The 24637-nt window shown below is 41.7% G+C and overlaps 1 protein-coding gene across 3 annotated transcripts; it reads right to left on the bottom strand.

Annotated features, from left to right (window-relative positions):
• Positions 1 to 352: 352 nt before the first annotated feature.
• LOC109632379 (bromo adjacent homology domain-containing 1 protein) lies at positions 353 to 24094 on the bottom strand. Of its 3 annotated transcripts, none has more exons than XM_020091611.2 (7): positions 23436 to 24094; positions 6577 to 8370; positions 5072 to 5430; positions 4234 to 4393; positions 4017 to 4096; positions 2316 to 2407; positions 353 to 2010 (listed from the first exon to the last, which is right to left on the bottom strand). In XM_020091611.2, the coding sequence occupies exons 2-7, from the start codon at positions 8348 to 8350 to the stop codon at positions 1821 to 1823; spliced, it is 2655 nt and encodes an 884-aa protein (XP_019947170.1). In that variant the 5' UTR covers positions 8351 to 8370; positions 23436 to 24094; the 3' UTR covers positions 353 to 1820. The 3 variants fall into 3 exon arrangements, with proteins under 3 accessions (XP_019947170.1, XP_019947171.1, XP_069371003.1); XM_020091612.2 differs by lacking the exon at positions 23436 to 24094 and adding an exon at positions 12997 to 13434; XM_069514902.1 differs by lacking the exon at positions 23436 to 24094 and adding an exon at positions 12751 to 13155.
• Positions 24095 to 24637: the final 543 nt, after the last annotated feature.

Genomic DNA, 24637 nt, shown 5'->3' with positions numbered 1-24637 from the left:
AAAATCCTACTTCTCAGGAGAGTAAATCCAATCTACCACTTCCTAGTCGTATGTGGTAAGACTAGCTGCCTTAAGTTCTACCTGCAAGTCATAAGGCAATTTACAGGGAACAACTCTTCTTAATACGCCTCTACAGGGCAGAGGAGGGTCTCACATCTTCAGCCAGGGCTCTCTCTCTCTCCATTGGATCCTTAAAGAGCCTATTTGGGACAAGGGCTTCTTCAAAGAAGGGCTGCGCTGAGAGGAAAAACGAGTCTGATGATCAATTGTGGCTTTAGGCACAGTTTGGACTTCAAGTTTGGGGCTTCACAAAAAAATGTGGGGGAAATGTAATGTGTAAAACATCAAAACGAAAATAATAATTAGAATTCCAGCAGGTAAACTTTCATACCCTGGCTAACATGTGTGATGGACTAATTCACATAGAAACCAAACTTGCAACACGCACACAGTTTGCTGTCCTGCACAATAAACCGCAAGATCTTAGTCACCCTGTCTGCAGAGAACTGTGTGCCCATGATCATGATCAAAGAGAAAGTAGAAAGTAGAGCTCTATGTCATGAGTGTGTATAAAGATTTTAGTTCATTTTGAAACTGTGGCTGGATAAATTGTCACAGCCTTCACAGTCTAAATTATTCAAGGGAAACATTGGTATTATTTAAAAAAATATATAGATGATAATGTATTTTTCGTCCTGGCCTTATGGAGCTTCAGTGAGCCCCCCGGAACCAAACCAAACTGTGCCTGTGGTCTAAGTTGAGTGTGTTTCATTAGTAGAATCAGTTTAGTGTCATGACCCTAGGTTAAAGAAACTGTAATCTAGAGCTGAGACTCACATACACCCTTTAGGTAATTTAGTTTAAGCGGAGCGTCACTCAAGATGAAAATGTCAGTGTCAGTGAGCTGAAGCACAAAGGAGAGAGGAGGGAGGGAGAGAGGGAAAGAGAGAGAGAGAGAGAGAGAGAGAGAGGCCCACTTTCTCTAAAGCTGCTTGTTTGGTTTGATTGCCTGAAAGCCTCCTAAAAAACCATCACACACACCCACATTTATCCATTTATCCATACTGACAACCCTCGCTCTGCCCACACACACACACACACACACACACACACACACACACACACACACACACACACACACACACACACACACACACACACACACACACACACACACACACACACACACACACACACACACAAACACACAAACACACACAAACACACACTCACACTGAGACAAACTCAAATCAGGGGAAATAAGACGACACTGTCCATTAGCTGCTCCTCCACCCTGGCTGGTTGAACACCGTTAACATCGAGCTGACAGTGCAGGCTTGTCTTCCCCAGAAGCACCTTAGAGGCAGACCATCCCTGAGCCATTGGTTTACAAATGGAACAAACATGATTGTTGTGCTAAGATGCTTTGGGGGAAACGCGGTCCTGACAGTAGCCAAGTTCAGCCTGGTGTTCAGCATTCCTGGCAGGCAAAGGGGAGGGGGAGACACAACCTTTTATGTAACCTCGGAGTGCTGTGGAAGCCAAAAAAATCCAAGCTGATGGACGAAAGGTCCCCTCCTCACTGTTCCAAAGCAGGAAATATCAGTGCCCTGGCTGAGACAGATTCATCTATCACATTGTAACCCCCCTCTGTAGTTGACTAAAGGGATCTGTGCTTTGTAAAAACACTTTTTGCATCACCAACCCAACCCCATCCTCCCCCTTCCCTCTGACTGTGAGGTCCCCAGCAGAAAAGACCAGGGGTGTTTGCTCCTTCGGGACTTTTGCGATGATTAATTCATAGACAAACCCTCTGCCCTCTACTGGAGGTTCTTCAGGATGCGTCCGTAGCGGAAGTCGTAGACGTGCCGGCAGAGATACACCAGCTCGGGGTCAACGTCTGTGGGCACACAGCGGTGGGAGGGGGGGGCAAAGTCCGGGCGGCAGGGCACCATGCTGGCGCTGCCAGATGGGGCACCTTCGGAACGCCGCTTCACCAAGGCACAATATCTAGGAAAAGGAAAGGAGAGCGCAAAAAAACTATTGACACTGACATTTAATATCAAATATGTCCTCATGTTAGTGTACAATTATTTGAAGAGTACAAGCAACAGAACTTGAAACTGATATTTGCAAATGATTTCTAAGCAAATGTTCATGGCCCAGTGTTCTCCAAAATTCATTTACAGTTGCAGTGTCACTGATGTGTGATATGAAAGTCAGAAAAACAACAACTGAGGTGTTAATTAAAAGGAAACCGACTCTCTGCTAACATGTATTGCTGTGAGCATGTGTTTGAGTGTGTGAGTACTTACCTACAGTACTGGGCTAGTGGGAGAACATAGCATCTGTCTTCTATGCAGGCCACACTATTTTCATCCTGATGCCGAGAGGCGAAAATCTCATTCTGAAAGCAACAGTGGGTGGACAGTGTCACATCAATATAAATGTTTACTATTGTGCGGGCTGAACGCTGAAGAAATGACAAGGTTTTTATTCCATTGTGAGCACAGAGGGAGCCATAATTGTTCATGCAGAATAGGACTGTGTCTGTGTTTTTACGCTTCGAGCTGAGATAAATGCAAACACACACATATGCTGTAAACATGAGAAGTGTTTCACTTTCTTTTTCTGTTTGACTGAGGCAGAGGTATCATCATTGTGCTTACGCTGAAGACTTAACCAACTATTGACAGTTTCAGGTCTGTGAGAGAAAGATAATGATGTCTCCTGCAGCAGTCTGCGTCCAGATATTTGTTTTACTACGAGAAATTCTGTTCAGCTCCTCGCACACAATATCTCAGAACATTATCCCTCACTTATATAGAAATAATTGATTATCACAAAATTTCAACAAAGCAGATCAATAAATATGTAACACAAGTCGTGCAACTGACAATACTGGCTCTGATCTGAGGGAATAATCTTTTCTAGCACACTCAAAAAATAATATTCCAAATAAAAAACTAAAATGTAAAAGCACAAGACGTTATTTGTCTTAAACAGATTATGAAACTTACTCAACAAATCATAGAGAATTTTTGACCTGTCTTTGACAACACTGGGTTGTATGTGTTCAATATAACGGGACAACTGTGATCTGGATATACTGTATTGTACGGCTGGGCAATAAAACAATATCCATAATTATTGCAATATAATTATCATCAATAGTAATACAACAAAAATATATATAGATAAAATGCTTATGCATTGTGTAGGCACAGTGAGGACGTATAACACATCATTTATATATCTCATATTTATAAATTGTGTTGCTGTTCATCAAGTGATGAAGTTTAAAACCACAACCTTCACTCAGGAGCAAATGTTAGTCTTTAAACCTACTGAAATACTGAAGAATTATTGAATTGTATTGAGTTCATGTTTTATAACTAATGATTGAAAACAAGAGCTGCTTAACATCACAGTGACCTTGACCTTTGACCACCAAAATGCAATCAGCTTTAATTTGAGTCCAAGTTGATGCTTGTGCCGAATTTGAAAAAATTCCCTTGAGGTTTTTCCAAAATATTGTGTTATTGGGAAGCAATAGTTGAGACAGACAGAAAACCCCCAAAAAATGCCCCCAGCTGTAATGAAAATGACACTTTAAAATTAAAATAGCTGCAAATGAATCCAAATAACTTGCAGCATAATCTGCTTTAGTGAGGGAATCAGAAAACTTTTTTTCTGAAAAATATCAATTATAAGCAATTATTTCACAGTGTTATGTTTTTGTGTGTTTTATTCATTCAATATTGCACCTTTGGGTCTCCTTAAAGGTCTGAGAAAGCATACTGTTAATTAACTGAATCATATAAAATCTGATAATTATTTGCTTAATTGTACAGAAGACTACACACATAACAGTTTACAGTTAAATTACAGGTAAAGTGGTTTGTGTTTAAGAGGGCACACACAGCTTTTCTGTAAGATGGTACTGTTTTCCTGCTGAACTGTAATTTAAAAAAGGAGGGAAATTAAGTATTTGCTTTGCTCCATTCCAGCCTCACCTCACAGTGTGCACTGGGATCTCGGCCTCCCTGGGTGTGCTCAGGTCGGTAGTACCAGAAAAGACTCATCATCAGCTCTCCTGAGGCAGCAAATTGACAAGAACACAGAACACACAGAGGTTAAAGGTAAACAACCTTTGACAGATACCTCTTCATCCATCCACGCTCACAAACCATTGCATCGTAAATGATCTAGCCCCCTCCTCTTCTCATTTACCTGTTTTGGGGTCCTCCCACAGCGCTGATATCTTGGCAACATATGGGAGGGATTTCTTCCTGGGGCCCGATCGTAGCAGCACTGTGTCTCGGACATGTATCACTTCACCGTCCCTCTCGACTCCTTCATAACACTGCCGTAGGGCTGTCTCATCCTCCCCCTGAGACAGACACATACACACCGGAAAGAACACATAATTATCATTATAGGGAAAAGTAGATTTAGTAATTTTTTGCACATGAAATCAGGAGTTGTGAACAAAAACATGCCTTTTGAGAAGAATGTAATGAAATGCCACATTGAGATGAGGTCACAGTGACCTTGATCTTTGACCTATGACCATCAACATTTAATCTTTTCATCTTATTTTAGAGTTCAAGTAAATATTTGTGCCAAATCTATATATATCTTCATATATTGTGTTCAAGAGCCCAAAAACGTGTGACTTGAGTTCACAGTGACCTTTGACCTCCAAATTAAACCAACTCCTGCGTGTGTCTATGTGAATGTTTTTGTCAAATTTGAAGAAATTCCCTCAAGTTGTTACTCAGATATCGTGTTCAATTTAATGGGACTGATGGACAACTGAAAAAATTATGCCTCCAGCCACGGCTGTTGCTGGTACAGAGGCATGAAAAAGAATCTGTCACACAAAGCTGTGTGGTCAAAACACAATTATCTTCTCCCACATGAGCAGATTTCTTTTTGCCAGGCAGCTGTGTGGATGCTGAGTTTTCTACTAACAGGGTGATATCACGTAACAGTGTACAAGAGAGTGAGAGAGACAACCAACAGTAGCTCATCTTCATTGAACAAAGACACATTCAGAAATACCTACCGCAATGAAGACCTCCCTTTCAGTGGGCATTCCAACAGGCCGCCAGCCGTTGGTGGCACGTCTGCGGCTGATCTTCTTCTGTTTGGTGCTGGTCAAGCTTGGCACGGGTGAAGACTCTTTCTGAGGGAAACGTGTGCGACCTATGGACAGAGAGCCATTGGAGGGCTTGGTGCTCTGAGAGCATTCCCTGGCCAGCTTTAACCTGGCCTGGGGCTGGTCCCGCCCAGACAGGGGGGTCAGCAGGTGGGGTTTAGTCTGGGTGGAGGTGGGCACGCTGGAGAGAGGGCAGCTGGAGATGGGCAGGGATGGGGAAACCAGAAGGGAGGAGCTGTGGTCACCCTGAGGGGAGGTGTAACCCTCTGCAAAGGTAAAGGATTAAAAGTAAATCTTAACACAGATGGCAAGAAAGCAAAAATAAAAAAACAATGATCCAAAAATGTTATTCAAAACTAGAATGGCACAGTAGAGCACATACCTCTGTCAAGACCAAACAATCCTTAATATGTCTGTGTCTGTTTTGTGTGTATCCTAAGATATTCATTATCTCAACATCCACCAGTCAACATGGTAGTTGTCAGAAAGTCTCAACTGTGCACTGCCCTCAAGTGGATGTATTGTTTAACAACCGTGACAACGTTAAAGTTTGTGTGCATCATTTGTCTTATTCCTCCTTGTTTGGTTTATTGGTGGGTGGCAACCAACATCAAGGTGCATTAACACCATCCACGGTATCTGGACATATCATTTTTTATTTATTTATTTATTTATTTTTACATAAAGGCAGCATAAACTTTAAATAAGCTAATGTTACTGCGTGTTAACACAATTAAGTTGATGCTATTCAGCAAAGGTAACACTAACTTTCAAATGAGCACAATATGTGATTGACCTGAAAAACAACGTGCTTCTCTTATCTTATTCATCAGTCATTAATACATGTACTGTATGAACACATTACATATAAGCCTCTTTATCAAGAAACATCTGAGCCAGAGCCTTGAGCTATGGACAACAAAAAAGGCAACAAAAAACTGAAATGTTCACACTTGTTCAGCAACACAACTAGCTCCAGGCACACATTCACCAACAAAGGAATCTTAAGTTCTGCAAGTAATAGCTAAATCCAAGCATAACACAAGGATAAGGGTTTCTTTCATAATAACAGCTGTACAAAGAGGGCTTAAGATGAGTGAATCAAAGAGGCCCAATAACAATGAACTTGCCATCATTTGGGGGAAACGCTCAACCTGCTCCACATTTTACTGAAAAATGCTACATGTAGCTGTTGCAACACTCTTGGGGATAAGTGGTCAACATGATATTACTATTTACTGAAGTGAGACTAATCTTGTGGAATGTGTCAGTACAGATGTGTTTTCTTATGTAGGTCTCTTTAGCTCCTTTGGCCTTGAGTAGCTGTATAAATTTGAGTTACATCTTTATGTCTTCACTTAGAAACCCTAAGGGGCTTTAAATTCTAAAAGAGAGAACTCTGTTCCACTCACCTGTTTTGATGCTGTGTGTACATCCAGTGCATCCTGTGCTGAAAGAGCAACCCCTGCTGGTGACGGGAGGCATGGCTCTGTAGGTGTAGCCATTGATCCCGCAGGCATCACCATAACAGGGCGAAGCCACAGAGTTGCAGTAGGCGGGGTGAGCCAGCCCTGAGCTGTGGGACATCCGTGAACCCAGGAGCTTGGAGCCAGTCATCCGGTTAGGGCACAGACTGGACTGGGCAAAGTTCAGAGGTCGCGGGGCCAGGGATTGTGATGTTGTTCCAGTGTGTGTCGGGTGGGCAATGTGGACGTAGTAGCTGGAGAAGCAGTGGTCAGCGGTGCAGAGGCAGGGGTGGGAGCTGAGGGTTAGGGCTGTGTGCGGATGGGAATGGGTCAGGGACGGTGAGGTTACGAGGCACTCGCGCTTCACAGGGGTCATGGCTGTGTTAAGCGGCTGTTCGTCTGATTCTCGATAGGGCTGCTGACCCAGAAAGAAGGCCAAACGGTGGCAGTATTCTACTGAGCCCTCTGGTGGACAGCAGTAGTATGGGCTCAGTTCAGTTTCCAGCTGCTCCTCTTTCACTTGCTTAAGCGGGTAGGCTAGCATGCTGCGTGACTGGTAGCCTGGTTTGGTCAGTCTATGTGTGCAGTTGCTTGTTTCCCACTCAACTTTGGGCTCAAAGTCCGCCTTCTTCTTGCAGGCTGTGCAACCGCTGTGTGGGGAGGGGGCCTTCTTCCCCTTCTGCTTTTGTGATCGCCCTTTGTGTTTGTGTTTGACTCTAGAGTCCTGTATTGGGGTTGAGACTGCAGCCGGAGCCTTGCAGTCTGATGTGATAGTAGCTGTGGGTGCAGCCTTTAATCTCTGTTTACTGGTAGCAGAGGAGCTGGTTAACTTCAGCAGGGCTGCGGCATTGAGTCCAGCCAATCGTCTGGGGGCAGGAGCATCCAGACTCTCCTGACTCATCTCCCTGCGCACATCAGCACGACTGACTTTGGCCCTCTTGACTGGCTTAGAGCTTTGGCACAGTTCATGTCTTTGAGATGAGGAGACTTTACTGACGTTACCTCGTGAAGCCTTCAGATTTCCAGGGACACCACTTCTGGTTGGCTCTGCATCGGACAAACCCCCTCCATTTGTGGGTTCTATCTGTCTCCTGGCCTGTTTGGCTGCTGGCTGAGGGTCAGAAGGCCTTTCAAGCAGTAGACTGTTCACTGCCTCAGCATTGAGAGAGGCCAGCCTGCGCTTGCGTGGTTGTAAGACAAGAATACCCTCCCCATGACTTGGGCTAACTGACTTTGATTTGTTTTTTGGTGAACTCTTTGCCTCTTTTCTTTCGTTGCGTTTCCCTTTTTTGGGTTTACTTTTCAGGGCTGAATGTCGACGTGCATTGTTTCCTTTCTTTTCTTCAGAACTCTCTTTTTCACGGATGCTTTCCTCTAATCGGGTGAGGAGGACGTGGCAGCTGAGCCCCTCCTCACCTGAACCCCCAGCCCGCCCTCTCAAGGGATACAACTTCCTGTCCAATTTTTTGTTGCGCCGTCGGTCGAGTTTCCTGTTCTGATCAGATTTTTCTCTTCTCCCTCTCTTGTGAGTCATCTTCTTGCCCATTTCTTTCCCCATTTTGGTGACGTCACTTATCTTCTTTGTCCTGCCAAATCTGAGTGAGCGCTCAGGCCCAGTGCCGCCCATAGTGCCACCATGTGGCCCAAGAGGACAGTTGTCCCACCACTCAGCACTGCTGCGGCTCTGCCTGAGGGAACCCTTCTGCCTTGCGTGAGTCATCACATGCTTCTCCACGGGGCCTAGAGATAAGAGACCAGAAAGTGGTAAAAACTCAGTTTGTCCTAGTTTCACCATGTCCGAGCAATGCTCACAATCTGCAGAACAACAACCAGTGATCTATACAGGACTTCAATTCACAATCAGGGCTGTTAATTAGATCCATAGAGAGTCGATTCAGTACTAGACACATTCAACATCTTTGGAAAGTTTTGCTTCTTATTATCACACAGAAGCTGTAACATTTTGTATGGTCATTGCTTAAAATTAAATAAAGCAGAAAGGTTTTTTGATGTGTGGAAATAACTGAGAACATGAAAACAAGACGATGCCAAAAAGACACAAACACAACTAAGATATATGTACTCAAGCCTTTAGTTTAGATTTAAACAGCAACTTCTGATTAAATAAAGAAGCCTAATGAGGAGTAAATTCAGCTGAATGCTTTTGTAATCAATAGCTCCAGCTATTATACACCTGTTTCCTCTCATTACAATGTGCTTGTGTGGCTGTTTTATGTTGAATGAAAGAATCTGATACACTCTGTCATTCATTCACTGCGCTTGTTGCCTTATTGCCTGATGTGCAATCCAGCATGTAAATCAAACCTTGTTAAGGCCAATTGTTTCGTCTGAAATATTGACTCTGACAGGAAAACATCTAAAAGGATTCACTACAACATCCAATTCCACTGAGTAAAATAAGACTAAATAAACAAGCTGACTAAAAGCCTATTTAAAACAAGCTGCATTTTGTACCTTTAATTTCATGGCATCGAATGACTCATTATCTCTATGTTACGCAGAGGAAGAGGATCTTGTGCATACATCGGTATGTTAGAGCGTAACTATTCCCAAAGCTAATTGTAAAATCATTTAGTAATTAAATGTACAACCAGCAGCAGATAATGAGCTCGGGAGTTTTTGTGAAAAAAATGAAAAAAACTAAGAATTAAAGTTAGAGCTGTGCATTTCTATAGTGAAGATCATAAAGATTTATTGTTTCCCTGATGACATGGACAAACTTGTAAAGACTTAGAGCTGCATTTAAAACTGTGCTTACAGTCCTGCTCCCAAGAGAAAACACCAAAAACAACTATATTTTCTATTATTCAACATTCATTTTTTAACTCAAACTGTTTTTTCCAAAATCCAAAGACTCCCAAAGTCCCACCAGATTACTTCCTAATTAGCTATAATCAGTTAATGAAATCCCCTTAAAGACTATTGACATGCATATTTACAGCATGTGCCTTCTAATCTATAAAAAGACAGCATTTGTGAGGTTTTTCCTCAATTGAGCTTGAAATATTCATCATATCAGTCATTCCAGGTCTTATTAGAGCTTTTTAATGTTTCCTAATTCTTTCCATATGCAGTAGCACTTCTGAGTTATGGGTCAGGGCATCTGTTCAGACTAGCGTGGCTGTGTGTGGCACTGAGAGGCCTGATGCACATAACTCTGCAATTTAATCACATTCAAGACCGGAGATTTTGGCACAACCGACAACTCTAAGGCAGGCGAACCCCGGCAAGATTTTTCAAACATGTTTGATTTTGCCTCATCTGAGGGCTTGTGCATCATGAAGGCTCAAATGTGAGTGATACTGGCAGTAGGGTTTAGCTGCAGGGTTAATGATAATTGAGGCAATTTGAGATTTCTTATTTAGTCTGTTAAATTATGTATAAATTGATCAACAACTTAAATAGGAAGAAGCAGCCTTGTGTCTGGATCCACTGCGATTAAATACACTGCACTTCACAAAACACTAAAAACAAGATTTGCATGTAACTAATAGCTTAAAGACCTTGAAACAACAACAGAAAAGAACTATCATTGTTTGATATGTGTGAACCTTCATCTTATCTTTGCTCTGTCACAGGACACCCAACTCTAGACTGCACTTCACAGAGAAGATCTAATCAGTTTCATGGTGGGACCTTGCTGACTGGGACTAAAATGAAATACCCGAATGGCACCAAAAAAATCAAAGGTGTTTTCATTTCATGTTTAACAATCAAACGCTCCTATTTGTATGTTAATTTAAAGTAGTTCTCTGACATCCAATCCAATATTTCTACTCAAAACTGCCCTACTTCAATAGCCTTGAAACCTAGCTTTTATCGTGCCATGAAAGCATGTCAGAATATTTTCCAGCAGCTTTTGTGGGACACTGCTGAGAGGTGTAGGTGGGCACCGAAAGAAATAACCTGTAAGATATTATCTCAGGTGGCAGCGCTCTCTGGTCAAATGGCAATTTGGCTCTTTAGAAACAGCTTGGCCCAGTGATCCTCAGGAAGTAATTTCACATTTATAGCAAGATCAATGGCCCTGCGCTCTGACTCTAATTGGTTAGAAAACAGATCATCAGTTCCTCTCGGAGCATCAAGCAGCTAGCTCACCAGAATCATTTTTTATGGTAAGACTACGGTCAAAACAGCAACGGAGATGAGTTTAAATAATGACACTACAGCATCAGGACACGCAAATGGAATTCAATTGTCAATGCTCTGCCACTCAAACACGAATACCAGCAACACAATCATGCATTTGTGGTAACTGGCCACTTGTTAAATAGCCTTGTGGTTGCAAAACTGGATCAAGACCTCCCCATAGGTCCATACTCCCTGAAATCTAAGGGGTCAGTAATAAATGAGATTGAACTAATCTGATACTGAAATCTGTTTATTTTTTTGTGGTAACAATGAATTTAACCCCTAATTGAGCTTTTAGAAGTAATAAATGAACAAACATAGTATTATAATATACTATGATGTAGATGGGTTACTCACAGTTGCTTTGCTTTTAAGTGTTTATTTATTTTTACTTATCTTTGGTAACAACTAAAACTCATCATATAAATCATCTGTAAATGGTATATTTAACATTTTATGAATTCTTGTTATTAGTTATAACCGTACTTCTTCAGTGGTTTCCAATTCATTTAGAAACTTGCCTGAGAGTGTTTTTAATTTTTTTGGTTTGTCCCGCTTTAATTCAAGTCCCTACATCTGGGTTATAAATCATTGTATGTGTTTGTAAAGCATATCAATATTTATATCTATATATTATATTATTACTATGTTAACTTCAACAAATGTGTTTATTCTGTAATTGTTGTATTGTTATAAAACACCTGAAAAAGGGACCTTAAGTTGGGTAAAACCGTCTTGTTAAATGAAATCACAGGTCAGTTTTTAAGCACTACTGGTACATTTCTCTAAGGGACTCATTTTTTTACATATTATAATATATTTGTGGCAGACGTATCATAATGTCTTTTTTTCTTTTTGAGTGATGCACAACTTTGGCCTTTAAAAGCCTCTGAATGAGTGACTCAGACCCCGGTGCTCAACACTGCTGGTGAATTTAACAGTGCAATAGTTTCACACCAAAATGTAAAAATATTCTTTTAAAAAGTTGAGAAATCTTCCTTGCCCCCTAAAGACACGAAAACTTAAAAGAACCACATAACCCAGCCCCTTTTATTTTAAACCCCTTTATCCACTAATAACTTTAACACAGTCCCTACTTAGTTTTTCTTCTTTTTAAAATGCTGACATCTTATGAGCCTCAAAAGCCGTCAAATGAGACATATCTGATGACACACCACTCATGCAATGAAGGGTCACATACAGGCTCATTTTAAAGAATCACAAACCACTGAGTTAACCAACACACGTACACCTTCTGGAATAAAACTCAAACTCTGCACCAGATCACTGGGACACGGAACTGTGCATGCCACAGTCACAAACACCTCCACTGCTACACCTGCACCTGCAGTTAATGCTCCATCCACTTGTTGTTTTTTCCTCTTTTTTTAATGTTCCTGCTTTTCAACTTGCAGGTGGAGGCAGCCCACATCAAAAATAAATAGCCAGCCCTGGTAAAGAGAGCCCACTGGGTCACAGAGAGAGGGCTCTTCTTTTACATGCTCCATGTCACAGCTGCTGACAGGCAGGTTGAACTGGAGGCGTTGGCATGTTGAGGGTTTTTTCCTTTTTTTTTATCAAGAGCAGATAAAAGACAAGAAGAATTTCAAACATTAGCTGGCTGGGATTGTTCTTGTTTTCCTCCCAGACTTGCAGCCTTGAGCTTGATCTACATGCACTGAGGTGTCGGGGGTTTGCATGCATGCATGCATATACATCCACACCACATGCATACACATATACATTAACATGTATAAATGTGGATAAGGAATACAGTAGGATGGGAAACAGTGCAGTTTGACGTAGCTTGCCCATCTGAAGTAGCCAGCCCAGGCTCTAAATATGGGCTGGAGAGGGGAGGGGGTGGCTACCAGAACACACACACACACACACACATCAAGCAAATATAAAGGGCAGTCAGCCCCCCACCCCCTCCTGATCACATTTACTAGACGGATCCCTCATTACCGACAAGGCGGCTGTTCGGATCCCCGGTCCTGGTGGCGGAGCCCCGTGAGGACACGGCACGTAGCGGCAGCCCCTGCGAATCGCTTCTGGTGCACGAAGCGGAAAAAATGGGCTCTGCGCTCCGCTCCTGGACGGCTGGGCAGTCAGAGCAACTTCAAACATCCAGGGCCGAATAGCAGCGAAAAATAATAATAATAATTTTTTAAAAATAAGAAGAAGAAAAACGAGAATGTCGCCACAACTTACACGCCGACACGCTTCCCCCTCTCCTGCCCTGCTTCGCCTCGCCTGCCAGCAGCGGAGCCGTCGAACAAATCCGCGGCTCTGGAGGAGGAGGAGGTGCGGGAGAAGAGCCGGACTGGTGCGATGGCAGAGCTCCGTGAACTGGGAGAGCTGGGGAGGAGTGGAGGGAGGACGGTCGGTGGCGCTGCCTGCGAGATGAGTGCGTGTGTGCGCGTGTGTGTGCTCTTCCTGGTTGGGTTTCCACCGATCAGTAGGAAAAACTTAATCCAGCCTTCCTGCTCGACACCCCCCGTCCTCCGGTGACGGACAAGCAGCTGTGTTTTGTGGAGGACTGCTCGGTCGGCGAGGAACTAAATATTCGCAGTAATCGAGGTAACTTGCCTCCAACACACGGAGCTAGTACATCACGGGCGATGGATGTGACTGCCCTCCTCCTCCTCCTCCTCCACCCTTACGACGGCAGCCTCACCCTGTCATTCGACGTGACCGAGCCACGACCAGCCAACCACCGCTACACTCCTCAAACACCGTCCGGAGACGTTCGTGTGGAGGTGAACGCGGAGGGAGGCCATTAAAACCGATATCAACAGTGTCCCATGTGGTGAGAGGGACACATGGTTTTTAAATGATCCCCATTGAACAAAGTTATGATGAGTTGATCTGCACTACACTCAAGCGTGACTCCACCAGTTCATAAACAGAAAGTAAGGTGTAAGGGGTTCAAATAATCTGAAATGCTTGAAAAATAATAATAATTGGGATCCATTTAACATTTCCTGAGAGATTGGTGAAATAACAACCAATCTGGTATGGCTAGAAAAAGTGAAAAACAAAACTTGACCTTGATCTGCTCTTTCTTGGCCCATGCCCCATCATACCATTGAGATCCCTTACATAGTTCTTTTATTATCGTGCTGAACACCCACAGAACAAACAACCACCCAACCAGAAATTAAATCAAGCCACACCAAGCTGCACAAACTAAACATCAGTCCCCTGAATGTGCCTCTTGCAATGTTAAGGAAAGTGATAGAAAATTCCTGCATCTGTCCCATTGTCTGAATCTTGGCCAGAATTGAATGGATTCTTTCTTGGCCCAATCTTTCAACCAAGTTTCTCTGAGATCAAACCAACCAACCAGCCAAAGAACGACTACAAACAAACAAAATAAATTGGAACTCCGTAGAGCACAAATCTCCACCAAGGCTTAACACTGACGAGAACATTCCTGGACCCACCCCTTTGTCCAGATCCAAAGTGAAAATTAATGGATTCTTTCTTCCACCAAGTTTCTGTCAAGTAGTTTTTACATGATCCTGTTGACAAAGCCACCGATAGGGGTTAAAACATAACCTCCTGAAGGTAACAATACATATCCTAAGTTATGAAGCTGACATTCATCATTAAATGGAGGATATATAGAATAAAACTCTATATAAGCAGCTGGAGTCGAAAAGAAAAATAAACCAATTAGGCTGCAGATCAAGTTCAGATGGGAGGACGTATGTGTTCTCTCTACATGTGGAAACACAAGCAAACCCCATTGTGCATTGTTTATCTAATGACAATACACATACTGTCAGAGGCAGACTCTACACAGGCTGCAAAATCACACTATAAAAGTTACTCACAAGTAAAAATCACCGTAAAGTAGTTTTATCACTAAAATATAAAGACATGTGCATAAATTAACATGGAAGCATCAGTTTAGTGCTGTACCTGGTGGAAGTGGAGCGTATAAATATCTTTTACAGCTTTATAACAATCATACTTAAGAGGCTCAATAAAAGAGCTGTATTGAAATAGTGAGACAATAAGTCTACTCCCTCCTCTTGTCTTTATTGTCGATAAAATGCTCTAATCATATAGATTTTTTAGTTTACAAGGTTTTTTATAATGTGATTTTTATTTTTCAACAAATAAGATACTTCTCCACAGGAAATTGAAGCATGCCTTCACTTATTTAATGACTTTTTAATATATTCAGTATATCTAAAATACCCACATTGTGTCAATATTTAAATGAAACTCAACACAGGTCTCTAAAACCTCAAATCCCAAAGGTAAAGTCAGAGAACATGACCTCGGCATCCTCAACTAAAGCTACAGCCCCTCTGAATTTTTTATGTACTTAAATCTGTTAAATAAACCCGTAACTCGGCTGTCAAATAAATGTGTAAAAGAGAAAAGTACGATATTCTCTTTAATGTGTAGTGGACAAGTGTAAAATAGCACTGAAAATACTTGAGTAGAGTGCAAACACCTCAGATTAGTAGTGGGTATTAGAGTACTTAAGTTACTTTTCACCACTGCTGACTGAGCACAGGGAGGGAGAAGTACAGGAAAGATTACTCAAGTTTGTGATGATGTAATCCATTACATGAAATAGAGTAAACTGCCTTTTGACAGTGGATTGAGGATGAATCTAGAGTAGTGAAGGCCACGGTTTAAAGTCACACCTTTTTAATACGGTGGAACCACTAATGTTTTGACATGTAGCATTACAGGAACAAAAGGCAACAGCAGAGCTGATTAAATTATCTGCACCCTACTAATAGAAGTCTCCCATAGAATGGAAAAGTCCTGGGTGTTGCTCTCAGGCGGGTGGCTCTAACTCAGGAGATAGAGCCGGTGGTTCAATCCCCTGCTCCTTCACTCTGCATGCTGTGAATGGTCTGGGATAAAAAAGCACATCATGTAGTAGCACTGTTTGAATATGTGTGAATGGGTGAATGTAGCTTTGTAGTGTAAAGCACTTAAACATCGATAAGACTAGGGAGTTCTATATAATACAGTGGATTCACCATACTGCTCTACAGGATCGTCCACAAGTGCGTCATCATCTTACTCAGATGATGACTCATTTTAAGTTATTAAAACTTCATCATTTCAAATCCTGCCTGTTGGCCGTGTTTGATATTGATCTGATACATTACCGAGCATATATGTAAATGAAATAAAATCAATATTCCTCATAATTACCCAGAATATTTTTAATTCAAGTTACTGACTTTTTAATTTGCCTTTCAGTTTGATGACAAGTACAGCCTAAGATCCACCTTTCTCAACACAGTCTACACCGGGAAAAACATGTCATACATGCACTGAGCTCCGCCGGAGAAATGTACGCGTGAACGCAACTGAACAACTAAGAGCCTCTGGACTTTCTCTGGCCAGCCCCCTAATGTCAAGTCTGCAGAAGGAGATCCTTTGCAAGATTCACCGTGAGCGAAAATGAAAGAAAAAGGAAAAACACTATAGAAAACAAATATCTGTCATGAAAAAGTGGTGCCATACACTTAGAAGAGACCCACGAAGATGTCAAGAGAGCCTAAAATAATCAATACATTATGTCCTGCCTCTGTCTGCTGCACCACCCCTCAACTGATCGCCCCTGACATTTCTGTGTTGTTGTGAACGTGTTTAAGGGAAGAAACGCCGGCTGTGCTCTTCATGTGTGAAAGGCAAATTCTGGAGATAGTTTTTAGAACATCCTGCGGAGGTCATGTCTGAAAACGGCTTTTGTTTCTCTACTTGTTAAAGACACTTAGATGCTCTTGATCATCATAATTAAAAGTATCTGTCTTAATTTCCCCTGGCCTGTGTAGAGCATTAATTGATGGTTTTGCCCCTTTCATTCCAGGGTTGAAAGTCATTTTTGGTAAGAGGTTATATAATTTAAAGAATCCAAACTTGCCACCAGTGACGGAAGCCAGTCTGCTACCAATCCAAACCCAGACTATTTTTAATGAAAGAGCTTTGATTATACGTGTACAGCCTTACTTAATGAAAGAGTTGAATACACAGTTATTACTTTTAGGCAAAGTCTTCAAAAAGGTGCCTGTTACAGGAGGAGTCTTTTTCTGTTTGGGAAAGAAACCCAAGTGATTGTCACATTGTGCAATATCAGGTAGTCAATAGCATCCAATCTGTTCTATTGTCACATTAAACATGAATCACTGTCTTAAAGACCATTTACATATTTTATCATACAACTAATGGACAATGAGGATTTTACAAGAAATCACATCAGTGCTGTAGAAGCTGTAAAACAAAGAAATGATCTGGTCTGTATTGATTATCGTCCCCGGGGACGAGGTGGGAGGTCATCAGCAGAAATACAATTTTGTGTTTAAAGTGACCCTCAACCCTCATAATCTACATTCCCACTACAAAATACTCGTTCTGTGAAGACCTGAAGGAAGGAAGGCTGTGGTCAGCCTGGATTCATGGCGATTACAATTGTTTCTAATAGTGACTCATTTTTATGGCATGGAAACATCAACAGAAACCTCTAATACATCCTTATGTTCAGCATGTTCTTAACGTTCATATTCCCCCAGACCACAGGAGTTATGTTCTTACTGAATGATTCTGCAGGACAACCAGGAAGCTGTGGTGTTGAAAGGAAAGCATGTGGCGGTCATGTGTTCAGCTTGGACACTGGTCATCACAGTTTATGCCACATAGCAGAACAACTATTGATGTCTGGGATTATTTAACTACTGAACAGACATGTGCTTTGGGAGGTGGTAGAGACCAAAGGCTTAAAGTAGAGCAATATCTCTTTTACACCAAAAGACACAGGGTTTTTAAATGCAGGTAAACCTGCAAAAAAAAAAGCGGTTGACTCCTTTTCACATACATGTAGCCAGTAGAAGAGTTTGCCTTTCTGTTTTTATCACGGCTGTGTTTGAAGTCACGAGTGCAGACAACTGAAGCACTCTCTCACCTTGCCCTCTTGCCTAATAAGCGTGTTCACCTGGGTGTCATGTTTCCATCACACCTCAACAGAGCTGCTGCCGTTAAAAACCCTTAAAAGTCTACTGCAGAGTCACACGACCCGGGAGTGAATGCTGATCATATCCATTCACACTGCAGACAAGGCCACATGTTAGTGGGTCATAGCCTGGTTTTTAAACAGTTGGAAAGAGGGTTGGACTTAAATTCGTCAAGTGAACAGAAACACAAATCAATCAATATGGTTTTTAACCATAAAGATGATATTTTAAATCTTACAAGTTGTAATGCAATAGGAATAATGAATGAAATGTAAAGAAATTAACCTAGAGCGGGATGATATGGGCAAAAATTATATCAAGATAAAAATGATCATATCAGTCAAAACGATAATTATCATCAGGATAATGTCAAATTATTATTTCTATTAAGTTGAAAGACTTTTGGTTTCTTAATAAAGACAAGAAATCTATGAAAATCATACTCCAATAATTATCGATATTGTTAAATTATTGATATTTTTTAATTGCCCTGCCCTGGATCAGCCAAAATCCAATATTTAACATTAAGTAAAGTTGATTTAATATAGCATTTAATGTAACTGAAGCCTAGTGTCTCAAAAGCTGAACTGGAGATGATAATTCATGCTCTTATATCTTCCCAACTCGATTACTGTAATTCCCTTTTTACGTGCCTCAGCAAATGGTCCAGAACACTGCTGCAAGGCTACTGACTGGATTCTGCAAGATGACCCATATCACACCCATTTTATATTTACATTGGCTTCCTATTAAATTCAGAATTTATTTTAAGGTTCTTGTTGTAAAATACAGAGAACTCCATGGCCAGGCACCTTTACACATGTCCTACCTGTTGCTACCTTACATCACCAGCAGGTCTTCTGATCTGATCTCCCTCCCACACGATTAAAAACAAAAGGTGATTGCATATTTGGAGCCATGACTTAGACATTATGGAATGCTTTTTCTATTGACTTAAGATCGGCGGTCTCTATGGACACCTCCAAAAAACCTATAAATTAGTTTATGTGTGAAAATGCTTGGAGTGTTTCTTTTAACAACTGTGTGACTTGCTTTATCAAGGGTGCTACATAAAATGTACTTACTTGCTATTTCACAGACAAGGCTTGAAGTTTTCTTTGAGGTGAAGGGTGGAGAACCACTTAGTGCACATGGAGCATGATTGAGTTTAAGTTTGATAGTTTACCATGCACCGCACACTTAGTGACACAAAAATGTAATGCGTCGCTGCCGAGATTCTGGGTTTTGTTTATAGAAGAGGTAATTGAGTGAACTGAAGGAGAAGGTTGGAGGGTAACGGAGCTGCGCGCTTACACTGTAAGAAATTCAGGATACATGTCAGAGGACGTTTTGAGATTTTGGATATGATCGAAGCTGTTATGATAACTGTGAATCATCACTGTGGGAGAAAAATGCGTGTTTCAACAGCCATCTTTCAAGTCTCTTAAATGTTTTCGCATGAGAAGAGCTGATCTGTGTTGTAAAAAAAAAAATCACGTGGTCCCTGCAGCGGTTGCTCCACCTCACACCTAAAATATGAGGATTTGTGACTGTTGTTAATGCGTGCGTCTGTGCACTGTGTTGTGCATGTGTGAAAGGCAAACTTTCGATAAACGCCATGGCCAATTCTCCGGATTTTACTCACAGGTCGAAACGACTAAACAGAGCAGCTGTTACAACTTTAATTTTAGCATATGTCAGAAATAGATGTTCATGAAAACACTCAACTTTCAATGAAAAACCTTCTATATTCTTTATTTTTTTGGCACCATAAAAAAACATTTAAAAAGCGCATTCACTGTCATGCAATGTCAGTAATTATATGAAAAACTGAAGATTTATTTGGGACAAAACACTGACAAGGACTGATTATGAACTCACTTACTCAACGTGTATTGGTCGGCTGCAAACATGAAAAGACGCGACCTAAACACGCTTTTACTTAGAATGTATTGTAAGAAGACCATGTAGGTGAATATTTTTCTAGAGTTTCTTCCAAGAAAAGCAGAGTGTTCGTCCCACTTCTAAATGCCATTTTAAACAGCTCATCATCAGCACTACGGTGAACCCCAAGCATGGCAGGGCATCAAAAATTAATTCAATAATTAGGCCACAGCTTCTATAGTGAAAGGGCCACCATGGGTTAATTAAGAAATTAAACATATAGCCCTGTAAAAAGGACGGAGTCACGGGCATCAAGCCCCGACACTCACAAGGTGCAGTGAAGTATGTAAAACAAGAAGTTGTATTCATTTTAGATCATTTAACTCATAGACTTGATGTTTAGGTACAAGGTTTCTTTAGAGCAATGACACTGAATGAACATAAACAGGCCACTTATGAAACCAAGTGACCGAGACTTTAATCCCATCGCCTCTCTTTTTTAGGTACTGATCAAACAGCCAATGTAAACAGGTCGGTGCACAAGATGCTTAAATAAGCGTTTACTACCCACTTTAATTTAATGAATGGAAATTAAATTAAAGAACCAATAAGATTTGACAGAACTCTGATATTGAGAGTAGGTTGTATCATGTAGCATCATTAAATATAAAACTGCCAATACACCATCTTGTTCAAAATCAGCTACACACCTCCACACTGTACGTTACATAGAGGCTTGTAGAAAGGCGGCCTCCAAAAATCCAATACTGTGTTATTTCTGTTGAACAGTGCAAGAAGTAAAATTGGCCTTTTTCTCAGCTCCAATGTTACTTCAATCTCAAAATGTTTTACACGAGTTTCTACTGTGTCTGTCTACATGTTTGTTTGAAACAGTGTGCAATGGTAATGGTTTTCTTTCATTTGGTGGGTGTGTGTTGCGCAATCAGCGATGACATGTATAGATAAAGTTATCTACTGCTGCTTGGTGTTTGCATCAATGGAAGATGTATGAAGCAGCTTTTTCAGACAGCAAAAACACAGTGTGTGTCGTCAAGCTTGTTTAGAAGAGTTAAACTTGTACTTAAACCCATGTCATCTACTGGCAGTGTTGAACGCACTGCTGTTTTTGTTTAAATAAACATTTCACGACATTTCATCCAGGCTGAACGCAGTGTTTCTGATCACATTAACGATGGCTCTGCTCTGGAATTAATTTTATTATTAACACCCGTGCTTCTCTTGCTGTCACATGTCTGCTGAGAAAAAGACCCATTACAGCCAATGTATTATTAACAATGCAAATGATGTTATACAGAACTAGAATAAAATAAATGAAAACGAGTATATGCATTGAATAAGATGTGGACCCTCTACAGAGATGTTTCCAATATCCAAGACAGGAGATTGGTCCAAAAACATTTCAAACAGCCCAATTTTCTTTGAGGATTTAAGCATTCAGATTTGTATGTTGGCAGAAATCCATTGCTAATCCACAGCTGATTGCCTTTCCAGTAATGGCTCAGTTATTAGTCTTGCTTGGCTATTTAACGACAGGTCTGAGGTGTGAGTCATTAAAACACTTTTATATTAAGTTTTACGACATTTACAGTTTAGTGAGGTGGGGTGTGGTGGTCCGCTGCATCGCTCTGAACGAGTGCAGCATTGGGGAAGTATAAGTCCGCCCACTGAGGAAACTCCAAAAGATTAACGTTCAACTACAATAAACTGGGGTGTCAAAGATCGGCCCGGCAGATCAGTTTCTTTTTCATCTACACTGCAGGATAACCTCATGTCACAGTTGAAAAATTAGACTTGGTAGGAAAAACAAAGTTTTATATGACAGAGTGAACAAGATAGATGTTAATACACAGGTCGGGGTGACTGTTTATCAAAACTGTTTAATCAAACATGAAAAAAAACTCTAAATGTGTAACTAGTTTAGGAAGTTCTCCTTTAACTGAGATAGTAAAGCCAGCACTTCCTCTAACATTAAACAAACATTTTATTGGTGAACTAAATACACTTACTCAAATACTTACATAAGTACTTATAAGTACAGTCTGTAGTACTTAACTTTACTTGAATGTTTAATTTCTCAACACAACTTCTTCTCCACTACAACTTCACAATTAATGTTGTATTTTGTGCTTAGTTACATTAATTTAACAGCTTTGATTACCACATGTCTTTTGAATTAGGTTTTCACATCAAGTTTAAAAAAAATATGATCAGATGTTTTTGGCCTGTGATCCCTTACAAAAAACAGCCCAGTGTCTGGTTTGTCACTTTTCTGTCCACCAAAGACACATCTCCCCTCAAAACTTTGCACAGCAGGGTCTTATTGAAATAACTGTCTGAGGCCCAAAGAGGTGGAGTTATCCTGAATTTCACAGTAAAGAAATACAATCTGAAAAAATGAATTGAAATTTGTGTAATAGAATTAGTTTTTTCATGGTTTTTGTTTGCACTCACTCTTTTCTTGTAAAAAGAAGAAAAGAAGAAAAAAAACCTCACGTAAAGCCCTTTTGCACACTTGTATTTTACAGTGCACATACTGTATGTGCTGAGGATCATACAAACCCAAGCCTGGAGCCTCAGGGGGTTATCTATGATGTCATAATGTCATCATCCATTATGAGCTCATTGCTTTTTACGACCTAATTGACAAACTGTGATTTGGGCTAATTGCTCTGGCATTTCTGAAGCCTCTTCATTTACCTGAGCAACACACACGTTTGCACAGCTATCCTTATTGGGACATTGTTTTGACTTCCCAGCCTAACCTAAACCACATCCCTAACCTAAACCATGAAATTAGGTTTTTCCTCATTAAGACTTGGCTTTGGTCCCCATGAGGTGCGTTGGTCCTGACAAACTCAGTGTTTTTACTGGAAAAGGCCTTAAAGAGTCAACAAAAACAAATCCCCCCCCCCACACACACACACACACAACTCAATTAGTCAAACCCTTAAAGGCTTAATATGCATCGCATACAAATCACAGCCCCAAGAAATGCCACAGGCAATAAGTAGCATAAAGTTAGGAGCCCCTTGTGCCTGTGTACACGTACACACACACACAGTATCCATTTCTTCGGGGGGCATTGACTTCATCGAGACTTGTTCAAACCTAAACCTTACTATTTGCCTAACCCTAACCTTAACCTAAGCCTAACTCATTTACCTTACCTGAACCCTAACCCCAATCTTAACCTAACCTCAACCTAACCCTGACCCCTAACCTAAACTTAATCCTGACGCTTCACCTAAACCGAACCTCAAACATAAAACAGTTCTTCATCTTGCAATTTAATGATTTATGTTACATGGACTTGTTTTTGTCCCCATAATGAGAGTGTGTAAACTGATTTAGGTCCCCACATCATAAGTAATACCTGGAGCCCCCCTCCCCACACACACACATGGACTGATACCCAGGTGAACACACAGCGCATCCATCATAACATCAGTGATCTCAGAGGCCATGTGTTACTATCATCGACCCTGTTTGAGTCTGTGTGTCAGACATGAGACTTCGGTGGAGGCTGCTGGTGGCACAGAGGGGGGGCAGACAGAGGAGGGGGCTGGCTGGGATGACAGTGTGGAGCCAGTCCGACAGACAGAGTACCACTCCCTGGGAATCTCCTTCATCATCATGGACATTATCTGCCTCTGCAACGTCCCCCACACAGCACTCAAATACAAATGAAACAAAACCCACGGAGCAGAGGTGGCGAGAAAAACACACAGAGAGCCGGAATGAGCCGCGGCCACTTACCGTAACGTAGCTGTGCGTGGCTGCCACCGTCTCCGTCTGCTTGTCAGCGGCGAGAGAGGAGCCTGAGTCCGGGCACCTTGTTTCCCCCCACACGGCCACGGTAGGTGAGGCGAGTCCGCCCCGGCCGCCTGGTTAACCGACGCAGCTTCACTCCACTGGGGGAAATAAACACGACTGTGGCCGATGTTTCTCCTCCACACTCGAGGGGACCCCTTCGCTGTCGACGAGAGGAAGAGCGAACAACTCGCTAGAAGAAGAGGCAGCGCTTCTTCCCGACGCAAGCAGGCGGAGGTTTCTCTTTTTTTACATCCGCTCCTCCTGCACCGACACGCGGCTGCAAGGCTCGAGAGAAGCCGCCGGAGACACACACACACGTCGCTGATATCCGTCACTTGGCATTAACACACACGGCTGCTCTCAGTTTGCGCACCAGTCAGTGTGTGTTCGCTGCTGAACAACAACTCGCAGCACACTGACGGACGGGCACACGCACGGCGGCTCCTCCTGCCTCGTAAAGTCAACGAACCTCCCAACAACAAGAAACTCTCACAAGCGCCTTCACGATATAAGTAACAAACGCGTTTTACATAACGAGGACATCCTCATCCTACTTCTGCGCTGGAGCATGTGATGGCAACATGGTGAGCCTTTTAAAGGCGTATCCACGCGTAACTGCGGCCAGGGGGGGCCGCCTCTCACTGGATCCACCCCCAGTTCACTTAGTCTGGAGGATGATGTGCTGTGCTATTAATTGGACATGGAGGTGACTAGTCTTTCAGACCACAAGAACCTGTACACAACACCTGCTGTGTGTCTCGATAATCATTCATTCATTCATTCGTTTGTCTGTCTGTCTGTCCATGTGCGCAACGAATATCTGGCAAACCGTTCAACTTCTGCGTTTCACATTTGCCCAAAACTAACCTTAACGGGGTAGTTTACAGGAAAAGTTTAATTAACTTATTATCTACTCACCACTGTGCCGATGGAGGGGTGGGTGAAGTGTTTGAGTCCACAAACACTTTTGGAATTTCAGGGGTAAACAGTGTTGCAGATCAATTTTGATGTCTGATTTTTATATTGCACCATATCGGACTGTTGAACTGACTTGTGACAGGTGCTGATCTATGACCTCTGAAAAAATAACAGCCATTAAGTAATCAGCGCACATGTGAACAGTAATAAAGCAAATGTAGTTTAAT

This window comes from Paralichthys olivaceus, chromosome 19 (genome assembly GCF_024713975.1).
Source record: "Paralichthys olivaceus isolate ysfri-2021 chromosome 19, ASM2471397v2, whole genome shotgun sequence".
In the NCBI taxonomy this organism is placed as follows: Eukaryota; Metazoa; Chordata; class Actinopteri; order Pleuronectiformes; family Paralichthyidae; genus Paralichthys; species Paralichthys olivaceus.
The sequence above is the reverse complement of the archived record's forward strand: the minus strand, read 5'-3'. Positions and strand labels throughout refer to the sequence as shown.

Bases quoted from the DNA above. Each gene is read 5' to 3' on its own strand.
- LOC109632379 (XM_020091611.2), bottom strand. From the start codon at position 8,350: ATGACTCACGCAAGGCAGAAGGGTTCCCTCAGGCAGAGCCGCAGCAGT. The intron at 5,431-6,576 runs GTGAGTGGAACA...TTACCTTTGCAG, and splicing joins TACACACAGCATCAAAACAG to AGGGTTACACCTCCCCTCAG. The intron at 2,011-2,315 runs GTAAGTACTCAC...TCCTTTTCCTAG, and splicing joins CCACTAGCCCAGTACTGTAG to ATATTGTGCCTTGGTGAAGC.